The sequence below is a fragment of the Mus caroli genome, unplaced genomic scaffold, assembly GCF_978045245.1.
Source record: "Mus caroli unplaced genomic scaffold, Mus_caroli_1 scaffold_8, whole genome shotgun sequence".
Classification (NCBI taxonomy): Eukaryota; Metazoa; Chordata; class Mammalia; order Rodentia; family Muridae; genus Mus; species Mus caroli.
Window position 1 is genome coordinate 142,362,132 of NW_028227263.1, and position 20,436 is coordinate 142,382,567.

Genomic DNA, 20,436 nt, shown 5'->3' on the forward strand with positions numbered 1-20,436 from the left:
GGTTTGGGGAGGGGCCAGATCCAAATCGGCCCGAAGAGCTAGGTTATGTCTGCTTAAAGGAATGGACAGGCAACAGCCTCATCAAGCAGCGTCCGGGGGTGGAGCAACTCAGGTTACAAAAGCTTAGGATTGGCTGAGATGGAAGGCTCTCAGCCAATAATCTCTAAACAAGGCTAGGATGGGGCGTGACAATTGGCCCAGAACCAATGCACGAGCAAGGGTGGAACCATGGGGCGGGAGCATCCTCGAGCCAATCGGAAGTGCTGAAGAGTGGGCCTGACAGTCCGAGGTCGGCACTGGAGCCATGAATATCTTGCCGAAGAAGAGCTGGCACGTCCGGAACAAGGACAATGTTGCCCGCGTGCGGCGCGACGAGGCCCAGGCCCGGGAGGAGGAGAAGGAGCGGGAGCGGAGGGTGCTGCTCGCTCAGCAAGAGGTAAGCCTGGGGACCGCCCAGAAGCGCGGCGGGCCTAGCTATCACTCGGTGCCGGGAACGGGTCTGTACAGTGTTCGGCGATGTTTCTCTGAAAATCCTGTGCTAACTTCCAAGAAACCTTCCTAGATTTCCCCACTGGTGTTGAGGGACCAGAGACTAGCATACTGGAAGAGTTGGACAAATATTCTGATTACTTTATAGGTTGCCCGCACACGTTAATTACTGATCACCCACTGTGTGTATGCTCCCTTCCTTCTGAGCGCTTGCTTTGAGAAATTCCCTCTTAGAACAACTTGGAGGGGTGCGGTCACCTTGCTCTGAGTACAACGGCTTCAGCAAGGAGGGCAAAGGGCGGACAAGCCGGGGTCCACTTCGTTGGGCATGTCTTTTCTCCCTCATTGCTTGCCAAGAAAAGAACATCTGGAGGTTTTATTTAGAACAGGGTCTGTGTAGCCGTGGCTGTTCTGGAACTGGCTACGTAGACCTGGCTGGTCTTGAGCTCAGCTTGCCAGTTCCACTTGAACGCTAGTATTGAAGACCACACACACATCACAGACTTTAATAGTTACTCGATTAGTTTGGTTTACACTTAAGTCCCTTGGCCAATCTGATCATGAATTAGTGTGGGCTTTGAAAAAAAAAAAAAAAAAAAAAAAAAAAACGGGTAGTGGCGGTGGCGCACGCCTTTGATCCCAGCACCTGGGAGGCAGAGGCATTCGGATTTCTGAGGCCAGCCTGGTCTACAAAGTGAGTTCCAGGACAGCCAGGGCTACACAGAGAAACCCTGTCTCGAAAAAACGAAAATAAAAAAAAACCAAAAAACAAAACAAACAAAAAGGTGATGCTTGTAATTAATCCCAGATACTAAGGCTGCAGAAAGGGGAGAATTGTGAATCAGAGACCAATCTGGGGTTGGGTTGTATTTGGTGTGGTGACCTGGAGCCATACCTTGGATTTAGATCCTTTGTCCAGAAAGCAATGTTTGGCTACCTTACAAGTTTGGGAGTATATACATACTTGTGTTGGGGACTGAATTTGGAACTACACACAAGGCAGGAGCTCTATGGCTGAACAAGCCACCTATACCCTATACCTGAGTGGGTTTTCCTTGCATCATTTTAGACTGGGAAGCCTTCTTCTGTTTTAGGTCAGGGATCTTCTCTGATCTCTGATAGCCCAGTTTACTGTCTAAAAACATCGATTCTCCACTCCAAGTTAGAAATGGTATCTCTTCTTGCTCTCAATATTTGCCTGCCCCCCCGCCCCCTTTCAAGACAGGGTTTCTCTGTGTAGTCCTGGAACTAGCTCACTCTGTAGACCATGCTGGCCTTGAATTCAGAGATCCATGTGCCTCTGCCTCCTGAATGCTAGGTTCAAAGGTGTGTGCTACCACTGCCCTCCCTGCCCATGGATCATTCTTGTATCCTCAGCACTTCTGGGTTCTGAATGTCTTCCCTATAACCCCTCATAGGCCCGTACGGAATTCCTACGGAAGAAAGCCAGGCAACGAAACTCAGTGCCTGAGCTGGAAGCAGAAGACCCAGGAGCTCCAAGTTCTGGCCCTGTGGACCTGTTTAGGGAGCTGCTGGAAGAAAGGAAAGGAGTTCCCAGAGGCAATAAAGAGCATGAGGAAGAGAAGCGACAGGAAAAGGTAAGCTGGCCTCATTTTTTGGTGGAATCATGGGGGTGGGGACTGGCTGTGACTGTTAGGATATGGTGATAAGTAAGCACTAAAATTTTTAGAATGACTGAGAGATATTACCTGTAAGTTGGTTACTGCTGTACAGCACTTAAACTGGCTAACCTTTTCCCATGGGACTAAAAAAAGTCTTAAGCTATTTTATTTTTGAGATGAGGTCACAACTACACAGACCGGGGTGCTTTCCAATTCTCAATCCCCCTGCCTTGGCCTCCTGAGCCAAGTGTTGGGATCATAGGCACTCATCTCCAGACAGCATTTGTGCTTTTCAAACTGACTTGTACTGTGGCTCTCCTCCCTCTCATCGAACTCTGAAGGTGCTATCTCCCACTGAAAATCACTCCTCCACTTTGCGTTTCTGCAGGTTTTTCCTTAAACTGTTCGTTCCCAAAGTAAGCTTCTCCCATCTTCACTACTGCACAGGCCACAGCCCTCCTTTTCTTCCTCCTCCTGCAGATAAGCCGCTGGTTCTTTGTAAAGCTGGTCCCTGAATCGTCTTCTGATTTCCCTTGTTAAATGACTACCAGTCCCTGTCTCCAGAAATTTGAGCCCTGGGTTTTTCTATTGCCACATCTAGGGCTCCCAGAGGGACTGAAAAGACTATTTTGTTTTCTTGCCCCTGCAGGAGAGGCAAGAGAAAGCACTAGGTATCCTGACTTACTTGGGCCAGAGTGCAGCAGAGGCCCAAACTCAGCCTCCTTGGTACCAGCTCCCCCCAGGGCAAAAGGGCTGTCCTCCAGGCCCAAGCCCAGATGAGAAGATCAAGAACCGATTGGATCCCTTGAAAGAGATGCAGAAGCATCTGGCAAAGAAAAGGCACAGCAGTGAAAGCCATCCTTCCAAAGAGGAGCGGCCTCAGAAACAACGACCCAGAGAGTAAGAATACAGAGTGAGACTTTGAAGATCATAGCATAGGTCATCGATCATCCAGGGTACCACAAAAAGGCTCAGCGGGGCAAGCAGGATGAAGTGGTCTTAGTATGTTGTCTAGGGACCTCTGTGGAAACAGACTTTAGGATTGTAAGAACAGCATCTTCTCTTATGGCTAAGGGTATGTGTGGATGCTTGCGTACAGTATTTCTGAGATTTTTCTTAACGTGCATGGGTGTCTTGTTACATGTCTGTGTACCACATGATATCTTTAGACTACAAGGCATTGGGTCCCCTTAAACTCAACACAGTTGTGTTCACAATCAGAATAACCATATAGGTTGCTGGGACTCAACCACTGAACCATCTCTCCAGTCCTTCAGTTGTTTTTAATTTGGGACAGGATATCATCACGATGTCACTCTGGCTGGTCTCTGCTTCACAAGTGCTAGCTAGGATCAAGGGTAAATGCCACCACACTCAGCTCAGTTTTCATAATTAGTTCATTACGGCTGTTTAAAGGTTTTTTTTTTCTTTAATTTTTCAATGTTACACTGGCTGCCCTAGAACTATGTAAACCAGGCTGGCCTTGGACTCAGATCTGTCTCTGCCTCCTGAGTACTGGGGGTTCGAATGTGCCCCACCTATCACACTCAGCTCTATTTAAGTCACCCAAGAGAAACCTTTTCTGAAACTTTCATTGCCACAGTAGAAGGCACCCCACAGATAAGATCCTACTTGACTCAGGTTTTTGAGACAGGAGCCAGGGTTTCTTTGTGCAGCCCTGGCTGTCTTGGAACTTGCTCTATAGACCAAGTCCCAAATTTGGAGATCCACCTGGAGTGTTGGGTGTGTACCACCACTGCCCAAAGGTTTATTTTTATTTTATGTGCATTAGCGTTTTGCCCTCAGGTGTGTCTGTGTGAGGGTGCCAGATCCCTTGGAACTGGAGTCCCAATTGTGAGCTGCTTTATATGAGTGCTGGGGATTGAGCCCAGCCACCAATTCTCACTGTTTAAAATGGGGTTTTGAGACCAAAATTGAAGAATTATTGGGGTTAGAGGACAAAAACACATTGTTTGAAAATGGTACGGGCGGCCCAGGATACTTGTTCTTGCTTTCCTCCCTGCAGGCCACCTTCCCTAGAAAAGCTCCGTGCTGAGCGTCTTCAGCGGGAAGCAGCTGAGAGAGCTCGAGCAGAGGCCCTTCTGGCCCGGGTACAAGGCCAGGTATCCCAGCAAGGTCAGGTGGAAGCAGAAGAGACAGATGAACGGAGGCGAAGATACAACTCCCAGTTCAATCCCCAACTGGCCCGGCGACCCCGCCAGCAGAACCCAACTCCTGCCCACTGAACTCTCTTGTGGGGATAGGAGAGGCCGCAGCTGCCAGCCGTCATATAAAACTATTTATTCATAAATATTTTCCAAAATGAAAATAGGTTTACCAAAAAATGTCCCTCACTGGGGAGGGGAGGAGGGGGCAGCCCTTGCCCCCAGGCCCCCAGGGTAGGGCAGAGAGGAAGAGAAAACCTCCCTATCCCTTCCCTGCTTCCTGGGAGGGAGGGTGTCCCATGGCCTTGGGCCTCCCCCAGTCTTCCAGGGCAGGGCCCTCACCTGGGCAGGGGGGTCAGCATGCGGGGGAGGGGGAAGGTAGAGGGGGGCCGGTGTCACTGGAGGTCCCGGTCCTCCAGGTAGCGGTACTCAAAGGTGAAGCCTTCCTTCTTCCGCTGGCCCCACTTCTCGTAGTCAAAGTAGATGTAGGTGCCCTGGCCGGGGAAGAAGGTGGTCAGTGAGTGGATGAAGAGGGAGACTGAGATCTGGGCCAGGCAGATGGAGAAGAGGTAGTTGTCAGGGGCATGGAGGTACCAAGCCAACTGTCCTACATGCTTGCACTGTCAGACTCCACCCTTGGTGATCTTAAGAGTGAAGAAGGGGCCAAGCCTGGCCTTTGCCCCACATGGGCTGCAGGTACAAACATAAGGCCTAAGCTTATTAAGTGACACTGAGGAGTAAGGACCGTCAGGTGGCCTACAATGAACATATGCACCATCCAGCACTCTGGAGAGACACTTCACTGTAACTGAGATTCTGAGGGACTCAGTGCCCTAAGAGATATTCGTGTCAAGGACCAAAGCAGGGCAGGATAGGAAGACTGATGTCAAGGTTGGAGAGCATACACCAAGAAAGCAGCTAGGTCAAATGTCTGAAATGCTTCAAAGTGGCCTGGAAGAATATAGAGGACAAAACAGATTTCTGTGAGAATGGGGATCGATGAGGCCCAGCTTGGTACCTGGAAAATGTGTACGGTAAGGAAAATGTGTATGGGGAAAGCCACTGTTAAAACACACCAACTGAAAGCAATAAAAATTCATGACACTCACTGTATAGCAGGCACCGTCAGTCCTTACATGTTATTAACTCATTTAATCCTTGTAACAGCTGCATGAGGTGGGTGCTGTTACTCTCATTTTACAGATAGGGGGACAAAGGAAGAGGCTTGATTGACTTGCCCAAGATCACTGGCTTCAGGATATTTAGGGAGAGTGGAGTTTCCAATCAACTAATGGTTGAGACTCAAGAAGGCTAACTAAATAGACTTCCAAGTACGCTCTGTCCCTGCTCTGCTGTTTGCCAGGAAATCAAGGAGAAGGGACCAATGGAGGTCAAGTTTGGGAAATGCCAACTAGAAAATCCCATGCTTCCAACTAAAGTACCCAGGACTGCATGGTGGTTGCAGTTAGCAGCTCCAAGAAGGCTTCTCTTTGGAAGCAGTAACGACGACTCAGAACTAAAGCACTGAGAAATGGACAATGGAGATGGACAGTGTCCCAGGCCAGGTGAACAGCTTGGTCAGTCTACAGGACTGTGCCCAGAGGAGAAAGGCCAGCAAGGATTGAGGGTTGGGATTGGGTACACCAGCCATACCCCAATGGGACCAGGTTGGGCGGGCCCCTCACCTGCTCAAACTCATCTGTGATGGTCTTAGGCTCCTCGTGCCTCTGGAACCACATCATATACTTGGTGTGGAATCGCCAGGACTGCTTCTTTAGGGCCTTGGCTGCCAAGTACTGTGCCTTGGTTCCCTGGGAAAGAAAATGCAGAGGAAAGATCAGAAGGTATCCAAATTGAGTAGCTAGCAGGGGGACAAGGGCAGGGCATCAGGGCTGGACCCAGACCCTCACCACAGACCAGCTGGGGTGGAGAGTCCACTTGGAGATAGTGCTGGGAGCACAAAACATACCATGGTCAGAAGAAAATGAGACAGGAGGTGAGAATTGCTTTCAGAAAAGCTTTGAGAAAGAAGAGAAACTAATGCATAATGAAAACTGAAAGGAGACGAAGCAGAAAACTCAGGAGGAGAGGGGGAGGGGCTGACCCACTGCAGTTAAGAGGTCAGACAGTTCTGCAGAGGTCTCTAGGTCTTGGGAGTGTCTACTGCACTTCAGCAACTATCCTAAACTAAAGGGTTTCCCAGGAGCTGAGAGCTCTTGGCAGTGGAAACTGTACATGGCCTAGGGCCTGCAGCCTCTCCCTGAATCTTAGCAATTAGAATGTTTTGGGACTGGGTCAGGTTTAATTTGAGGGGGCCCAAGACTGGGATAGGGAGGGGTGCGGTCCCAGTGGCCGCAGTGGGACACCCACCTCGCCCCTCCAGCCCGAGGGGGGATGGCAGCGGTGGCGGCGGAGCTGGGGGGCCCGAGGCTGCCCCGGGGGCCCTGCTGTACCTCCAGATAGTAGAAGATGAAGAAGAGCGTCTCAGTTGACAGGCGCTGGTAGAACTCCACAGTGTCCGAGTGTGGGGGTGGCATCTGGTGGTGGTAGGGGGGTGTCGGGCAAGGGTTCCGGGGGAGGTACTGCCTGTGAACCAGTGAGGATTTAGTGCCAGGAGGCTTTGAGCTCCAGCCCTGCCTTCAGGAGAGTGTTCAGAAGCACACTTCAACCTGCTTTAGGGAGCCCCAAGTCAAGTCCTCAGCACTTTGAGACGAGTACTCTACCTAGTTTCTCAGGACCCAGGAACCAGCTCCTCCCTCAGACTGGGGAGTCCCGGTCCCCAGCCCTTTCTGCAGCCCCTCACCGAATGCGCTCGGAGTCAGAGGGGTGGGGCATGTGGTGCCAGGCGGCCTCTTCCATGGCCTGTTGGTATAGCTGCTCCTTGGTGAGGGACACTGGCCCCAGTGGACAGACACCCAGTGACAATGGTATGTTCACCTCTGACAGCTGCAGGGGTGGCTGGGATGAGGTGGGTGGTGCTGATGTGCTGCTCAGGATGATGTCTGCAGGGGAGAGGCCATTAAGCACTTCAATGATGAGGATGGGGTCAGCTCCTTTTTGGCCTTTGCCCTCCCCACAATCCCATAACTGTCACCTCGATCAGTTAGGTGTAACGTTGGCACAGGGTCCTCAATACCAGAGCTGATAGCTGCCCGTTCTGCCATGGATTTCAGAGAGCTGAGCGGTTCAGGGGCCTGGGAAAAGGGAGGGGCTAAGTCTCAGGACCTGAGCAGAGCCTGAGCTGCATAAAAAGGCTCAGCCTAGGGGCTGGAACAGTCAGCGGTTAAGAGCACTGCCTGCTCTTCCAGAAGCCCCGAGTTCAATTCTCAGCATCCACATGGTGGCTCACAACCATCTATAATGGGATCCGATGCTCTCTTCTGGTGTGTCTGAAGATAGCAGGTGTACTCACATAACACACAATAAATAAATAACTAAACCAATAAACAAACAAACAAATAAATATTTAAAAAAAAAAAAAAAAAAGCACAGCCTGAAAGGCTCTGTACACTCTGCATAATCTGCTATTGCCAGTTCCCTATTTGCAAGATCTACCCATATTCTAAAACATGGCTATAGGGAAGCTGCAAATCTGAAGTCACCAATCACCATGAGATTTGTGAGAGTTCACTCTCCTCTTTGCAGGGTTCATAACACATTCCAGAGGAACTATGACCCTATGCAGTGGACAAGCACACACTTCCATAAAGACACCACATGCTGGGAGAACACCCGCTCGACTGCTCAGTTGTATGCTTCTTAGAGGTGGGTGGCAGAACTGCAGGCGCTCCTGTTGCCTTAAGGGTGTCGACCATCCCTTGGGCATTCAGTCTCCTTGGGAACATCAGTGGGTTGGGCCTGCAGCCCCCCACACAGCTTTCCCTGGTGAGGCAGCTTACGGCTGGCTCTTCTACCCACTCTGTACAACTCTTCCATCACTGAAGCCCACCCACAGACCTGCAATCCAACTCTCTTGGAGGGACTCATTCTTCACTAGTCACAGCCAATGAGGCTGAGTCCTTCATGCTACTCTTCCCCCACCCTCCCAGGAGTCTCTCCACAAGGTGTCACTTTGCTGCTCCTCCCGTCAAAATCATGCTAACGCCGTTATCACCCACTCAGGAGAACTTCTAAGATGTTTCCCCCCCTAGGAAAGCGCACTCATTGAATTTCCTGTCCCAGGATAGGCTCAGGGCTCACACCTGAGGAACTCACCTTGATTTCTGGGGTGGTGCTGAACTGTGGAGGACCATTAAGCAGGGTACCAGCTGCCTTGGCTTCACTGAAGCTGGGCGTTGGAGAACTGGGGGGATTTACAGGCAGTGGCACCAAGAGGCTGGGTCCCCCCGAGTTATTCCCTGAGCCTGAAGCCACACTCCCAGCCCCTGATGGAGCTGCCGTACTGGATTCCTTTCTGGGAAAAGAACGGAGGAGAATCAAATTAAGATCCTTGAAGACAGGCACAGAATATGGGATCCAAAAGGGAGGGCTGAAAGCAGGACAGCTGGAGCATGCAGAAGTAAGTCCAACCTCTGGAATCCTCTGCAGTACAGCAGAGGTACTGAGGTGTGCAGACAGGATTTTAGGGTCCCCCCAACAGCTTATGAAGTTAAAGGACAGGGGACAGGGTAGTTCTAGAACTGTCACTGAAACAGTTTTGGAGTAAATGATTGCACAGATGCACATGGTGCAATCCCAGTAGGACTGGTAACGAGGCTGACAAGGCAGATCTTTCATTAGTAATCTGATGTCAAGCTGAAGAAATGGAGGAAAAGGGAAAAGCCCCCACACTCATGGGAGTCAGCTGCCTCAGAGCAAAGAACAGAAATGGGAAGACAGTGTAGTATGAAACCCAGAATAAAACATGTCCCAGTTGGTAAGAAGCAGGGAACAGAGCCCTTGCTGAGGTGAAGAAAGGACACACTGGGTACTACCCAGGAAGGGCAGAACTTGGAACCCTAAAACGAGTGGCATGAGAGCTTGTGCCCACACACTGCCACCCCACTACTCACGAGGTGCTGGGAGCTGGGTTGTGAGGGCCCGAAGTGGGCCCAAGGGCTTGGCTGCTGGCACTGCTGCCCCCACTGCTACTCAGGGTCACCTCTGCAGGGCTGTCTGCCACAACCGAACTATAGCCTGGGGAAAGAAAGACAAGTGTAAACAGGCTGTCAGCTACTGCCCACCTTGCCCTGTTCCCCAAACTGGTCTCAACTTACTTGTGGCACCGTTCTGCTTGCCAGCCCCTCCGCCTGTGCCACTGTTACTATTGCTGCTGCTCCCTCCGCTGCCACCACCACTTCCCCCGCTTGGCTGGGCACTAGGGGGCCGTGGCTGGGCATTGCTGGGCCCGCTGGCATTGGGTGGGGCCACAGCCTGGGCATAGGGTGCAGGAGTACCCGAGTTGTGGCTGGGAGCTGGACTGGCCTTAGGGCCCAGGGCACTTGTAGGTGCTGCTGGGGTAGAGGCCCCATTGTTGCCAGGGGTGGAGCTCAAGGCAGAAGTGGTAGGTGGGGGGCCAGAGGGGTAGGTGGGCGGCACAGCTGGGGACTGGGGATGCTGGTTGCTGTGGACAGGCTTGGAGCCATTTTTGGCTGGAGACTGCAGGAAAGAAAAAACAAAGGGTCAGGTACTAGACCAGCCTGTCCCCTATCCACCACCCTCTTATTGTCTTCCTGTCTTGCCTCTGACCTGCTATTAACTGTCCACATTCTCTGAGGCACCTAGGAGACTTCAATCACCTTCATGTGTAAGACCTATTTACTTCCAGCCCACCCAGCTGTCCCAAGTCCTCCCCGGACATTGTCACTATAGCCCACATGAATCTGACAGGGGTTAGGTTAAGACAAGAGACCAAGGGAAACTCTCAAATACCCTGAACTTGAGACCTAAAGTGGTGACACATGCCTTTGATCCTAGCACTTGAGAGGCAGAGACAGGCACACCTCTATGAGTCTGAGATTAGCCTTGTCTATTTGGAGAGTTCAGGCCAGCATAGGCTACAGAGCAAGATGCTCTTGCAAAAGAAACAAACAACACAAACAAAAACAAAAATCCCAACCTCAATTTGCAATTAGTTGGATCAGCCTAAATGTTTAAGAGTAAGGGAACTGGGACAATCAATTCCTTCCGAATGTCAGCTAATCATGAAACTGTAAAAATGCAGTGCTCCAGAACATAATGACCAGGGCATCCCTACTTAAACTACACTCCAACAACCAGGCTGCCATGCCAAACTTCCTCCTAGCCTTCTGACCACCACACAGAAATAACAAATAAAACTGGCCATTCATGTTTTTTTTGGGGACTACTGCTTGACAGTCAAGGGGCCTGATAAGGTGGCAGAACTAAGCGCACCCCCATGATTTCTTGCCCCACCTCCTCACTCCATTATTCTGGCTGCTCCTAAACCCTGATCCCCAAATTAGCTTCATTAGTGTACACTTAGGTCCTTCCACCAGAGACTGTCCCTTCTATTAGCCTAAAGGAGCTCTGGGCTTCTTCAACAACATTCTTGTCTCCTAAGATATGTTCTTATTATTGTAGGAGAAATTGACAGAGCTGAGTTTATTCACTAGGATCTAAAGGAATTCAGAAGTGTCACATACTGCCTTCCTCTCTTAGGAACTGCTTCCTGCAGTCAGTACAGCACAGGCAGTCTGACTTTCTGATCACTTCTCAGGCTATTTGGATCCTCAAGAGACCAAAGAGTCCTCAGTCCAACAGCCCACCTCTCATACTTCCTAACTTCTTGCCACAGTTCCCTGTGTGGCCTGCCCACAGTACCACCCAGTCTTCCTCTCTAAGCCAGACAACAGGCCACCTCAACCACACCACCTGTCATCACCCTACCCTCAGAGTAGCACTGTTTCTGCCACACCTGTCCCAAGAGCCCAGCATTGTAGCCAACCCTCCAACTTCAGTAATTTTGGAGACCACGCAATAAACAAGTTACAAACCATCAGATTCAGACTTGGACCCACCTGGCTGACTTCACTATCTGTCGATCGGCCTCTCTTCTTATCATCTTCAGAGTTTTCCTGAGGCAGGGGGAAGTGAAGTAAAAAACTCCGTGACCTCCAGGGTCCCAAAACAGAGGGCAATCCTTTAAGGACACAGGAGGGCCCTTACTACTCTCAATCTCTCATAGGCCCATCTGACTAGCCTTGTGCTCCAGAGCTGTTCCAATACGCAGCCTCAAGTTTTGGTTAACACCTAAAAATCTGAGAGTCAGCACCCACTCCCATCCTGAGAAGTACCCAGGACTTCTTTCCTTATAGACTTTGGCCCTGGATCCCTGTCAGAAGGGAGACACCCAGCTGCTCAGCTCCTCAGCTTTCCACACTCCAACTCCTCCTGACTACCACACCAGAGACCCATGTGCACCCTAAAACTGAGTGAAAACCCAGGGTTTTTATATCCGTTCCTCAGAGCACAAAAAGCCTAGAGCTCACTTCCTGAGCTGCCCTCTAAGGCAAGACTAGGCTTTTGACTCCTCCATGACCACCCTCTTATTAATAACCTGGGACACTTACCGTAGTGCAGTTTGCTGGGCTGGGTGGGATGGGAGAGCTGGAGGTTGTTGAGGTGGGTGTACTGCTAGACTGGTTGAAGATCTCGTCCTCCATGTGGCTGTGGCTGGGGGGGGAGGTGGCGACCAGCGCCTGTGCTGTGGGGGTAGGGGAGCAGCATGCTTAGCTGGTACAGCCATGCCTCCTGCCCTCACCCTCTGTGCCATGAAGGTCAGCCCAGGGCCTCACGAATGTCCTCGAGGTCCAGGTCGTCATAGAGGAATTCGTTCTCTTCAAAGTCGGGGTCCTGGGATGAGTCAACGTAGTACTCCACATCATCCTTGATCTTGCGGATGGCATCAACCAGGATGGAGTCATTGTCCAGCATACGCAGGATGGTCTCCAGCATACGAACATGGTAGCGGTGCTTCTCGATATGCCGCTTCAAGCCCTCAATCCGGTCCTGCTTCTGCTGGCGAGCCCAGGGCCAGGCTCAGGGGCTGCAGAGCACCTGGCCAGCCCTCCTGCCCCCACAGAACCTGTCCTCAGTCCCCCATCACTAGGGTACCCCAAAGGTGCCTCTGCTCCAGCCCCTCCTAACATGGGCCAGTGAGAAGTTTGCCCATCCTCTGTCCCAGTGAGGACAAATCTGAGGTTTCTGACATCTCAAGGATCCATTTATCTCTCCTCAAACCCCTTTGGCTCTAAAGATCCCTAGAAACCTATAATACCTGTGCTACCCTACACTTGGCCTCTACCTGGCTTACCTGTCAGCAAGTCTTACCCAGGTCTCCTATCATTCTGACCTCTGCTGGAAATATACATCCTATCTCACCCCAACGGTAATGATAGTAATAAAGGTAGAGTCCATGGGAAGGAAACTGGCTGTCAGTTTATCAGGGCAGCCACAGAGAGCTCCTGCTCTTCTCGAGGTTCCAATTCCCATTACAACTTAATGCCTTAGTGCCAGCTCCAAATTCCTCCTTTTATCAAGGATCTACTCTTTTCCTCCCAGTGACATCTCTCTCACTTTCCATCCCATCAGAACTTCCTTCCCTGGTGACACCATTAAGGAGACAGAGTTGACATCCCTTTGAACTCACACCCTTACAATCCTAAAGGTGTAAGATTCAGGACCCTATCATATGACTTTGGCCCAAACCATTTCCAGGTTTCCCACAGCAACTGGTTCTTAGAGGCATACCAACCCCCTCCTGAGATCCTGGGGAATTTTTGGAGTGCTGTGTATCTTCCCAATTTGGTCCTTTCTTCAGGTCTCACTATGTGGTGCCAGCTGAACCTAAGTCCATCTTCACCCAAACTGCCCCTAACAATGGCTACACTGTCTACCCAAATATCCCAATATCCTGTCTCACCTCCTACCTATACCACAACTCAGCCAGCTAAGCTGCCTTGTTCTGCCTTTTCAATCTCTGCCCCAGGTGTATCTTGGGCATCCAGGACCAGAGACTCCTATGAGCCTCCAGATGCCCTCTGTTCACAGGCCACCTCCACCCTTACCCTGTGGGTGATGGTGCCCCCACCACTCACATCCTTGTCGCCTTTCTTCTTGCGTGTCTGTACCGACAGTGACTCCACTTCACTCTCAAACTGGTCCACCTGCATATTTAAGGTGTCAATGGTGTTCTGGGGGAAGAGAAGGGAAGAGAGGTTTGTCCTCAAGGCCCTGGTATATATTTAAGTCTGGGCCCAAGTGTTTACTTTCTTCTCCGTCCCAACTCACCGTGAGCCACTGGCCAACTTCTTCCTTCTCCTTCTGGGCAGGATCCACCTTCTGAGCCAGACCCAGACCCTCCTTGCTATAAGCTTTGGTTTTGGTCTCTCGTTCCACAACTTTGAACCGTTCCATTTGCTGTGAAGAGTATAGTTGGCAGAGGTGCTCAAAGATGGAATAGGAGCTATAAGAGCCAGCAATGCTAGAAACAGCCTGAGCCCTCATTTCTGCCCTTCCCTTAGTTGTGGAAACAATACTCTTCCCGAGGACTCTCTAGTGACTGCTCCACCTCCACCTTCTTTGGGTCCCAGGAGCCTGACCATATTCCCACCCCAAAAAACCCCAGGCTCTGGTTTCTTACCGTTTCAATGAGCTTGCGGTTTTCGATAAGCTGCCTTTTGTCCTTGATCTCATTTGATGCTACCCATGTCTTGATCTGGTCCCTCAGCCGCTGAAGGGAGAAAAAGCAGGATAATTAGGCTGTAGACCTGGAAACGGGGGGGGTCCTCAATGATCTTTTCTCCCTGGGACCCAGCAGTCCACTGTCTCCATCCCTCCTCCCATAGGACACAAGAGTCCATCCCCAGCCCCCTCACTTGTAGCTTCTTAATCTCCTTCTTTAGGTCAGCCTCATACTTTTCTTTCTGGTTCGCGTTGGCTGCATTGTGGAGCTGAGGGATGAAGAATTCAGCAGTCAATGTGAAAGTGGCTGCCCAGAACTCGCCATAGCAGTAAAGGTCCAGTCTCTTTCTTCCTCGGCTGGGAAATCTAGGACCCCCTCCCCACAATCGATCTTAGAGATGCTTCCCTGGTCAAGACCCCAAGGCCCTTGGAACCTCTTCTTGATTCTTTGCCCTACAGACAACAAAATTTGAGGTTCCTAGGTCCGTATTACCTTTTGCCAAATATCTTCAAACTGCTCCACCCCTTCGGACACCTTCTTGAGGCAGCGATCAATCTCACCTGGCCAGGAAGTAAGACTGTTAGGATCTTGTCAAGATTGCAAATATCCAGAGAATTCCCGGAAGGAAGGGCATGTAGCCACATGAACAGTAGACAGTCTATTACCTTGGAGTTTGCGCTTGTCCGCCATCTTCCCTGCCCTACAGACGCACTCTCTTCATACTCTCTTGAAAATGGACGCTGCTGGGAACAATTGGGATAGACTTAACCTCCATTCCTTGGTTGGTCCAAACTCAAGAGTCATGAATATGGATAGGAATCATGGGGTAGGTAGTTTAGTAGAAGGAAGAAACATTTACTTGCTCTTCCCTCACCTGACAGAACTTAGGGCCTTACACATACAAGCACTCTTTCATCTAGCTACATCCCCAGCTACATTTCCTATCTAATAAGGGAGATCTTCCCTATTCTTGCATTCCTTCAGTTGGCAGACTGTACAATCTGGGAAACTGTTGAAACAAAGAACAGTATATCTTATTGGTGGGCCTCTTGACTTAGGAAGTAGAAATTTTCTAAAATACAGAATATTTGCACTCTAGATGACACTAGAGCACACGCAGCACACAGGTAGACTGCTGGGATGGAAGCATTAGCCCTAGAAATGGTACTTTCTAAACTGAGGGGCTTAGAGCAGAGGTGACTGGGAGAGGCCACTCTAGGTAAGTCACAGAATACATGAGGCTGGCAGCTCCTGGAAAGGCTAAGAGGTGTGAGCTGAAGGGGAAGAGAGATATGAAGATCAAGGCCCATTCATACAGGACAAGGCAGGATATCAAACAAGAGGGTCTTACACTTTCGAGAAATTTATTCCACAGCAGAAGCCCGACACTGAAAATGGCTATAGAAACTTGGAAACAGCACCTCAAGGAGGGCGATGAGAAGATAGAAATCTCAAAAAGATAAAGAGAAGAACCTTAGCTGTGAGTGAACAGATCTGCACACATGGAGGAATTCCACATCAGATAGACTGGCAATTTAGACTCAGAAACATGAACCCATCAGGGAGGTCAGAGACACCTATTTTTATTCTGAAGGAAGCCGAGTTTAATTCAGAAGGGCCTGAGGACAAAGGACTGAGGAGTGGAGGTCTGTTGGCAGGGAAATCCACACTACAAAAGTTGACACTGAAACAGGGCATCCTGGAGAGGAAAGACCCTAAGAGGGTTTATGAGTTCCTAGCACAAGTTGTATGTAACCTTCTCCCCCATGGGTATAATATCAAGCAAGGCTCTGAGAACTAGACTGATACAAGGCAAGGGTGCCCCAATATAGCTCCTAGCTATAAAGGCAGCTCCACTCCCAGAACCAAGGGTTCCAACCTGGAGGGTAGCCAGATTGAGGGTCCTTAACATCCAGGAAACTGGACTATCCACACAGTCTTAACAAATGGTGCCAGCTGGAAAATGTTTCAGCCAGCCACCGCATGTACCAGCACAGCAGAAAGAAAAAAAAAAAAACAACAACTTTCCTTTTCCTAAATAGGATCTTAGCATATAACTCAGGATGACTTTGAAACTCACATTCTTACTTTGTCCTCCCAAATGCTGAGGTTACAGGAGTGTCCTGCCATGGCTGGCTCAGTGTTGTCACTTGTACTAATCATAGCATGGGATACTGCATTAGGGAGCAGATTCAGAAAAAGAGGCCTACCTAGAGTGGATGGAGCTAGTGCCTTCTCTGAAAAGGGATTTAAAAAATTAACTCTGTAGGGTCCCACTTTGTGGGGAGGTAGCTATGGGTGGCACCTCAGACTGTGGGGACTTAAATATCTTTAGGATCTATCAGAAAGAGAGAGCGCGCACACAGCACTCTCAATAGAGGATTAGCTGACACACCATACTACAGGCCATCTCCAGAAGATGAAGCAACCATCAAAGGAGCTCAGCAAAGAGCCCCATAGAGGAGACTGAAGTAGGCTAAGTACCTCTGATCTAGGGACCGTGCAGGAGGTATTCAGGATCTTGACCAGGAGTGAGTCTTGGCTCTTATATCCATCAGCACAGAGAAGCCTCTTTTTATACCAGGGAAGGAAAGAATGTTAAACAAGAGCTTATTACACTACTCACTTTGTCCCAAGAGCCTGTAGGAGGGTTCTGGGCAGGCACTCCAGCCTTAAGTAAGGTGAGGCCTTATCCTAGCTCCACACTGAAGTGGTTGGGACTGCAGCACAGAGGAAGAGGTGATACGGGCTTGCAGCAAGAGCAATAAACCATAGCAGCAGCAGCAACAACAACAACAAATGACAGAAGTTCTAAAGGGACCAGAAGCAAGGCACCCAAAAACAGGGGCAACAAAGGGCAAGTGAGTAGGTTCAGTATATTTTCTTGCCATCAAGCCTGACAAAATTCAATTTCCAGGATTTACATGGTAAACCATGTAAAACCAACTCTCAACAGGTGGCCTCTATATTCCATATGTATGCTCCTGACATGTGTATACATGGGCAAAAGCACCTGAGTAGACACACACACACACTCTCTTTTTCTTAACAATCTAATAAACAAGTAAACAAATAAATGTATGTTGGCCCAGCACGTTTAATCCCAGCACTTGGGAGATGGAGGCAGACAGAGCTCTAGCTAGCTTGGTCTACATAGTGAGTTCCAGGCCATCCAGAACTACATAGACTCAAAAATTAAATAAATAAATGTAATAAAAAAATAATTAAGGGCCAGTGAGACAGCTGAGTAGGTAAAGGTGGTTGCTATGAAGTCTGGTGATCTTGATTCAACCCCTGGGTGCCAAATAGTGAAAACAAGAATAACTTCTCAAAGTTTTTCTCTGACCCCCACATATCTGCCAAGGTACACATGAACATACAAAAAACAAGATTTAGCAGCTCACAACTGTCTGTCTATAACTCCAGCTCCAGGGGACACAATAGCCTTCTCAGGTACAGCACATATACAGTGTACTTACATGTGTGCAGACAAAGTGCATGTAGACTAAAAATAAATTTAAAAATTAAAAAAACCCAAACAGATGTAATACTTCAGCCATCAATACGGGCACGGCTGTGATTAGAGAAGACAATGTGTGACTGGCAAAAGGCTCCTGAGTAGAACAAGGCCCACAGACCCAGGACTTTGTGTTTTAGAGGCTGGAGCCACAGCCAGAGTGGAGGCAATACCTTCTCTCCACATACAACAAAACAAAACCCACTTCACAAGGAGAAGGTGCATAGACTGCAGAAGTTCAGCAAACAGAGGTAAGTGCTATAGCCTCAAGGTAGAGGTGCCAGCACAGAAGACTGCCCATCCCACTTCCCAGGTCCTGCTCTAGGAGGCCATCACTACAGGGCCCTTTTGAGGTAAGCAAATACCTTCACATAGAATGCATGTACAAGGGTCTCAAACAGCATGGAGGAAGCTGGGCGTCTGTGGAAGCGAAACCATTAGGATCGTCTGTCCACAGCTGTAGTAAATCCTCAAGTACTCAAAATAGGAGCCAACAACAGAACAAGCTATAGAACTTTTCACCACAGGTGCCAAGGCATCATACAGAGACCCAATGAAAGGGTACAACCTTAACTTTGAAGCCTGGTACTGCTAAGTGACCACAGAAGCATCCTGGAGCATAGCACAGGGCTAAGAGGGCTCACACTGAAGCCAGGGATGGTGGCAAGCAGCACTCAAAGTGGAACTTGAACCTAGTGGAGGATGCTGGCACTGCCACAGGAGGATTTTCTGAGGTAAATAAAGTAGACCCTGCTTAAAAGTAACTGTTGCCCCTGGAGAGGCCCAACAACAAAGGTAAGGAAGAAGAAACCTACACCCCTTAGACTCTTTAGTCCCAAGCAAAGTGACCACAGTGGTCTCTCACCCAGGTCTCAGACACAGCACAAGAAACCATCACTTCACAGAAAAGCCACAAAGGAGGAGTCACACTAGCCAGGGGCACCCACACCCAAGAGTATCCTAGCCTCACAGTGGGTACATAGGTGGTGTGGCCATCTCAAACGCAAGAAAGGGGATGATGCCAATAGCAAAGAAGGCAGGGACTTTACCTGGCAGGTGACAACACCTACCCCACAAAGACAACACAACTGCAGGGAGAAAGGCTACCTACCCCTCACACAGCAGAAGACTCCGGTGAGGAGAGCTAGCAGTCCTACAGGGTGCCAGTTGGGTGAGATGGACCATTCTACCTCTGAAACGCTTTCACCCAGTGGATTTCAATTATAAAAGATCACATATTCACATAGGCTGGGCAGATGAGAATGGAAATAGAGAGAGATGGCAGTCCAGGTGATGACCGGGGAAGGGAGACGGTGAGGAAACCCCTAGCCAAAAGAACAGAAAGCTAATCCTAAGAGGAGATGACAGTCCCAGAACCGAGATACAGCTGTTTAGAACTGCTTCAACTGTCCCAACAGAAGAGCACCGACAACTGAAAGCCTGGGAGCTCCCGTTCCACCGATCCAGATCTAGAAAAGCTAAGCGGCCCTCACCACACACAGCAATACCTAACCACTTAGGAAGCTTCATCCACCGAGGCAGACCGTGCATCTTAGTGGGGCCTGCATTCCCAAAGCTAGAGTCCACTGATACCCCACCTCAAAGATGTAAAAGACGTGAAGCCAGGAAGTGAGCAATACGGTACAGTCCTGAATCCAAGGTTTGGGGAGGGAGTGTTAAAACAAAACACACACACACAAACACACACACACAAACCCCATGCTTCCTTAAAAAGAAGATTGGTGGAAAGGGACCTCTAGGAGACTTCACTGCTAGAGCTGTAAGGACTAGGTGGAAACTTTGGCTTAGGCTCCAACTCACAACGTTAACTGCACCCTCGGGTCTTGGGGACTTTTTCCTCCACAAGATCCATCTCTTCCAAAGAGGCTTCCCCCTATCAAGACACCAACAAGCTGGAGCTTTCGGGTGCACTGAGGCAACGCTCCCGAATGGAGCTCCCGGGGAAGGCATGACTGCAGGAGTGGGCCCCGCGCCCAGAGCAGAAAGACCCCTCCGCGGCCCGCTGCGCGCCCACCGCTCCAAGCCCAGCCAGACGCGGAGGAGGACGGGCACCTCGCACCCGGGGCCGGCGCTCTGCCACGCGGGAGTCCGGACGCGGGAGGACAGAGAGAGGAGAGGGTCCCCGCCCGCCCGAGCCGAAGCTGGGCCCGAGCGCGCGGCCAGGGCCCGGCGGGAGCTGAGGCCGTGTCGCGACAGGCAGCAGGGTCGCGGAGCAAGAAGTCGGCCGATGGAGCTGAGGGAAGAGGGAAAGGGGTCCGGCCCAGTCGAACCTGACGCTCACCGCAGGAGCTGGCGCCGCCGCTGCGGAGCGTATCGCGACAGGCGAGGAGGGGGGAGAGAGAGGCGAGCGCCCGCCCGCCGCCTTTTTTTTTTTTTTTTTCCTCTTTCCTCGCGCCCCGAGCCCGGGCGCTATCGCGATAAGAGGGCGCGAAAGCCGGAAGTAGGGTTGGGTTGTTGATAGAGGAAGTGGGCCCGGGATTGTTCTAGACGACCGAGTAGGGGATTCAGGGATCAAGGAAAGGCCCGGCAGCGGCTGCCGACGGCTCCACGGAAGCTGAACGGGCCCGGTCCAAGATGGCGGCGGCGGAGGCCTCCCCTCCTCTTTTCTCCTCTCTGGCGCCGGCCCGCCCCCGAGCCCGGAATATGGGTCCGTCATTGCTCCCGCAGCACGTCGCTCTGCGCCGTTAGGCGCGCCCCATTGGTTCCTAGCGAGAATAAGGCCAGCCCCTTCATTAGGATTGGCTGCTCTCTGCAAGGCGCGGCGTTCGATTGGCCTCCCGCTTAGCTTGCTTGGATTGGCTCGGGTATTTCTTCCCGGCTCCTCCTCCTCCTCCCCTCCTCGGAGCACAACACGCCAGCGCGAGGACCTGGGTGTCAATCAGGAAGCCTGTGTCGTGCTGATTGGATGTGTCCGCCCCCTTACCCTAAATCAATTGGCAGCGGGGAGGAGTCAGGGTGAGGGGCGGGAAGTTGCTC

General features: G+C 50.6%; 2 protein-coding genes across 9 annotated transcripts; one reads left to right on the plus strand and one right to left on the minus strand.

Moving 5' to 3' along the window:
• The first annotated feature begins 18 nt into the window (after nt 1–18).
• Nucleotides 19–5,389, plus strand: Leng1 (leukocyte receptor cluster member 1). Its single transcript, XM_021168721.2, has 4 exons — nt 19–436; nt 1,908–2,087; nt 2,761–3,011; nt 4,138–5,389. Exons 1-4 carry the CDS (start codon nt 305–307, stop codon nt 4,355–4,357), a joined length of 783 nt encoding a protein of 260 aa, XP_021024380.1. The 5' UTR covers nt 19–304; the 3' UTR covers nt 4,358–5,389.
• On the minus strand, nt 4,398–19,999 carry Cnot3 (CCR4-NOT transcription complex subunit 3). Of its 8 annotated transcripts, none has more exons than XM_021168720.3 (18): nt 19,742–19,999; nt 14,588–14,662; nt 14,415–14,482; nt 14,116–14,190; nt 13,881–13,970; nt 13,529–13,657; nt 13,336–13,431; nt 12,034–12,253; nt 11,809–11,942; nt 11,257–11,313; nt 9,493–9,874; nt 9,289–9,412; nt 8,492–8,690; nt 7,371–7,470; nt 7,080–7,278; nt 6,730–6,862; nt 5,962–6,087; nt 4,398–4,770 (listed from the first exon to the last, which is right to left on the minus strand). In XM_021168720.3, exons 2-18 carry the CDS (start codon nt 14,610–14,612, stop codon nt 4,672–4,674), a joined length of 2,256 nt encoding a protein of 751 aa, XP_021024379.1. In that variant the 5' UTR covers nt 14,613–14,662; nt 19,742–19,999; the 3' UTR covers nt 4,398–4,671. The 8 variants fall into 8 exon arrangements, with proteins under 8 accessions (XP_021024379.1, XP_021024376.1, XP_085698559.1 ...); XM_021168717.3 differs by having other exon boundaries at nt 12,034–12,256; XM_085842433.1 differs by having other exon boundaries at nt 4,398–4,821; nt 12,034–12,256.
• Between the last annotated feature and the right edge of the window lie 437 nt (nt 20,000–20,436).

Coding starts and splice junctions, on each gene's coding strand:
- Leng1 (XM_021168721.2), top strand. CDS start 305: ATGAATATCTTGCCGAAGAAGAGCTGGCACGTCCGGAACAAGGACAAT. Junction 437..1,907: donor TGCTGCTCGCTCAGCAAGAG/GTAAGCCTGGGG, acceptor AACCCCTCATAG/GCCCGTACGGAATTCCTACG. Junction 2,088..2,760: donor AAGAGAAGCGACAGGAAAAG/GTAAGCTGGCCT, acceptor TTGCCCCTGCAG/GAGAGGCAAGAGAAAGCACT.
- Cnot3 (XM_085842433.1), bottom strand. CDS start 14,612: ATGGCGGACAAGCGCAAACTCCAAG. Junction 11,943..12,033: donor CCTGGACCTCGAGGACATTC/GTGAGGCCCTGG, acceptor CTACCCCCACAG/CACAGGCGCTGGTCGCCACC. Junction 7,471..8,491: donor GCACCACCCCAGAAATCAAG/GTGAGTTCCTCA, acceptor CCCTTTTCCCAG/GCCCCTGAACCGCTCAGCTC.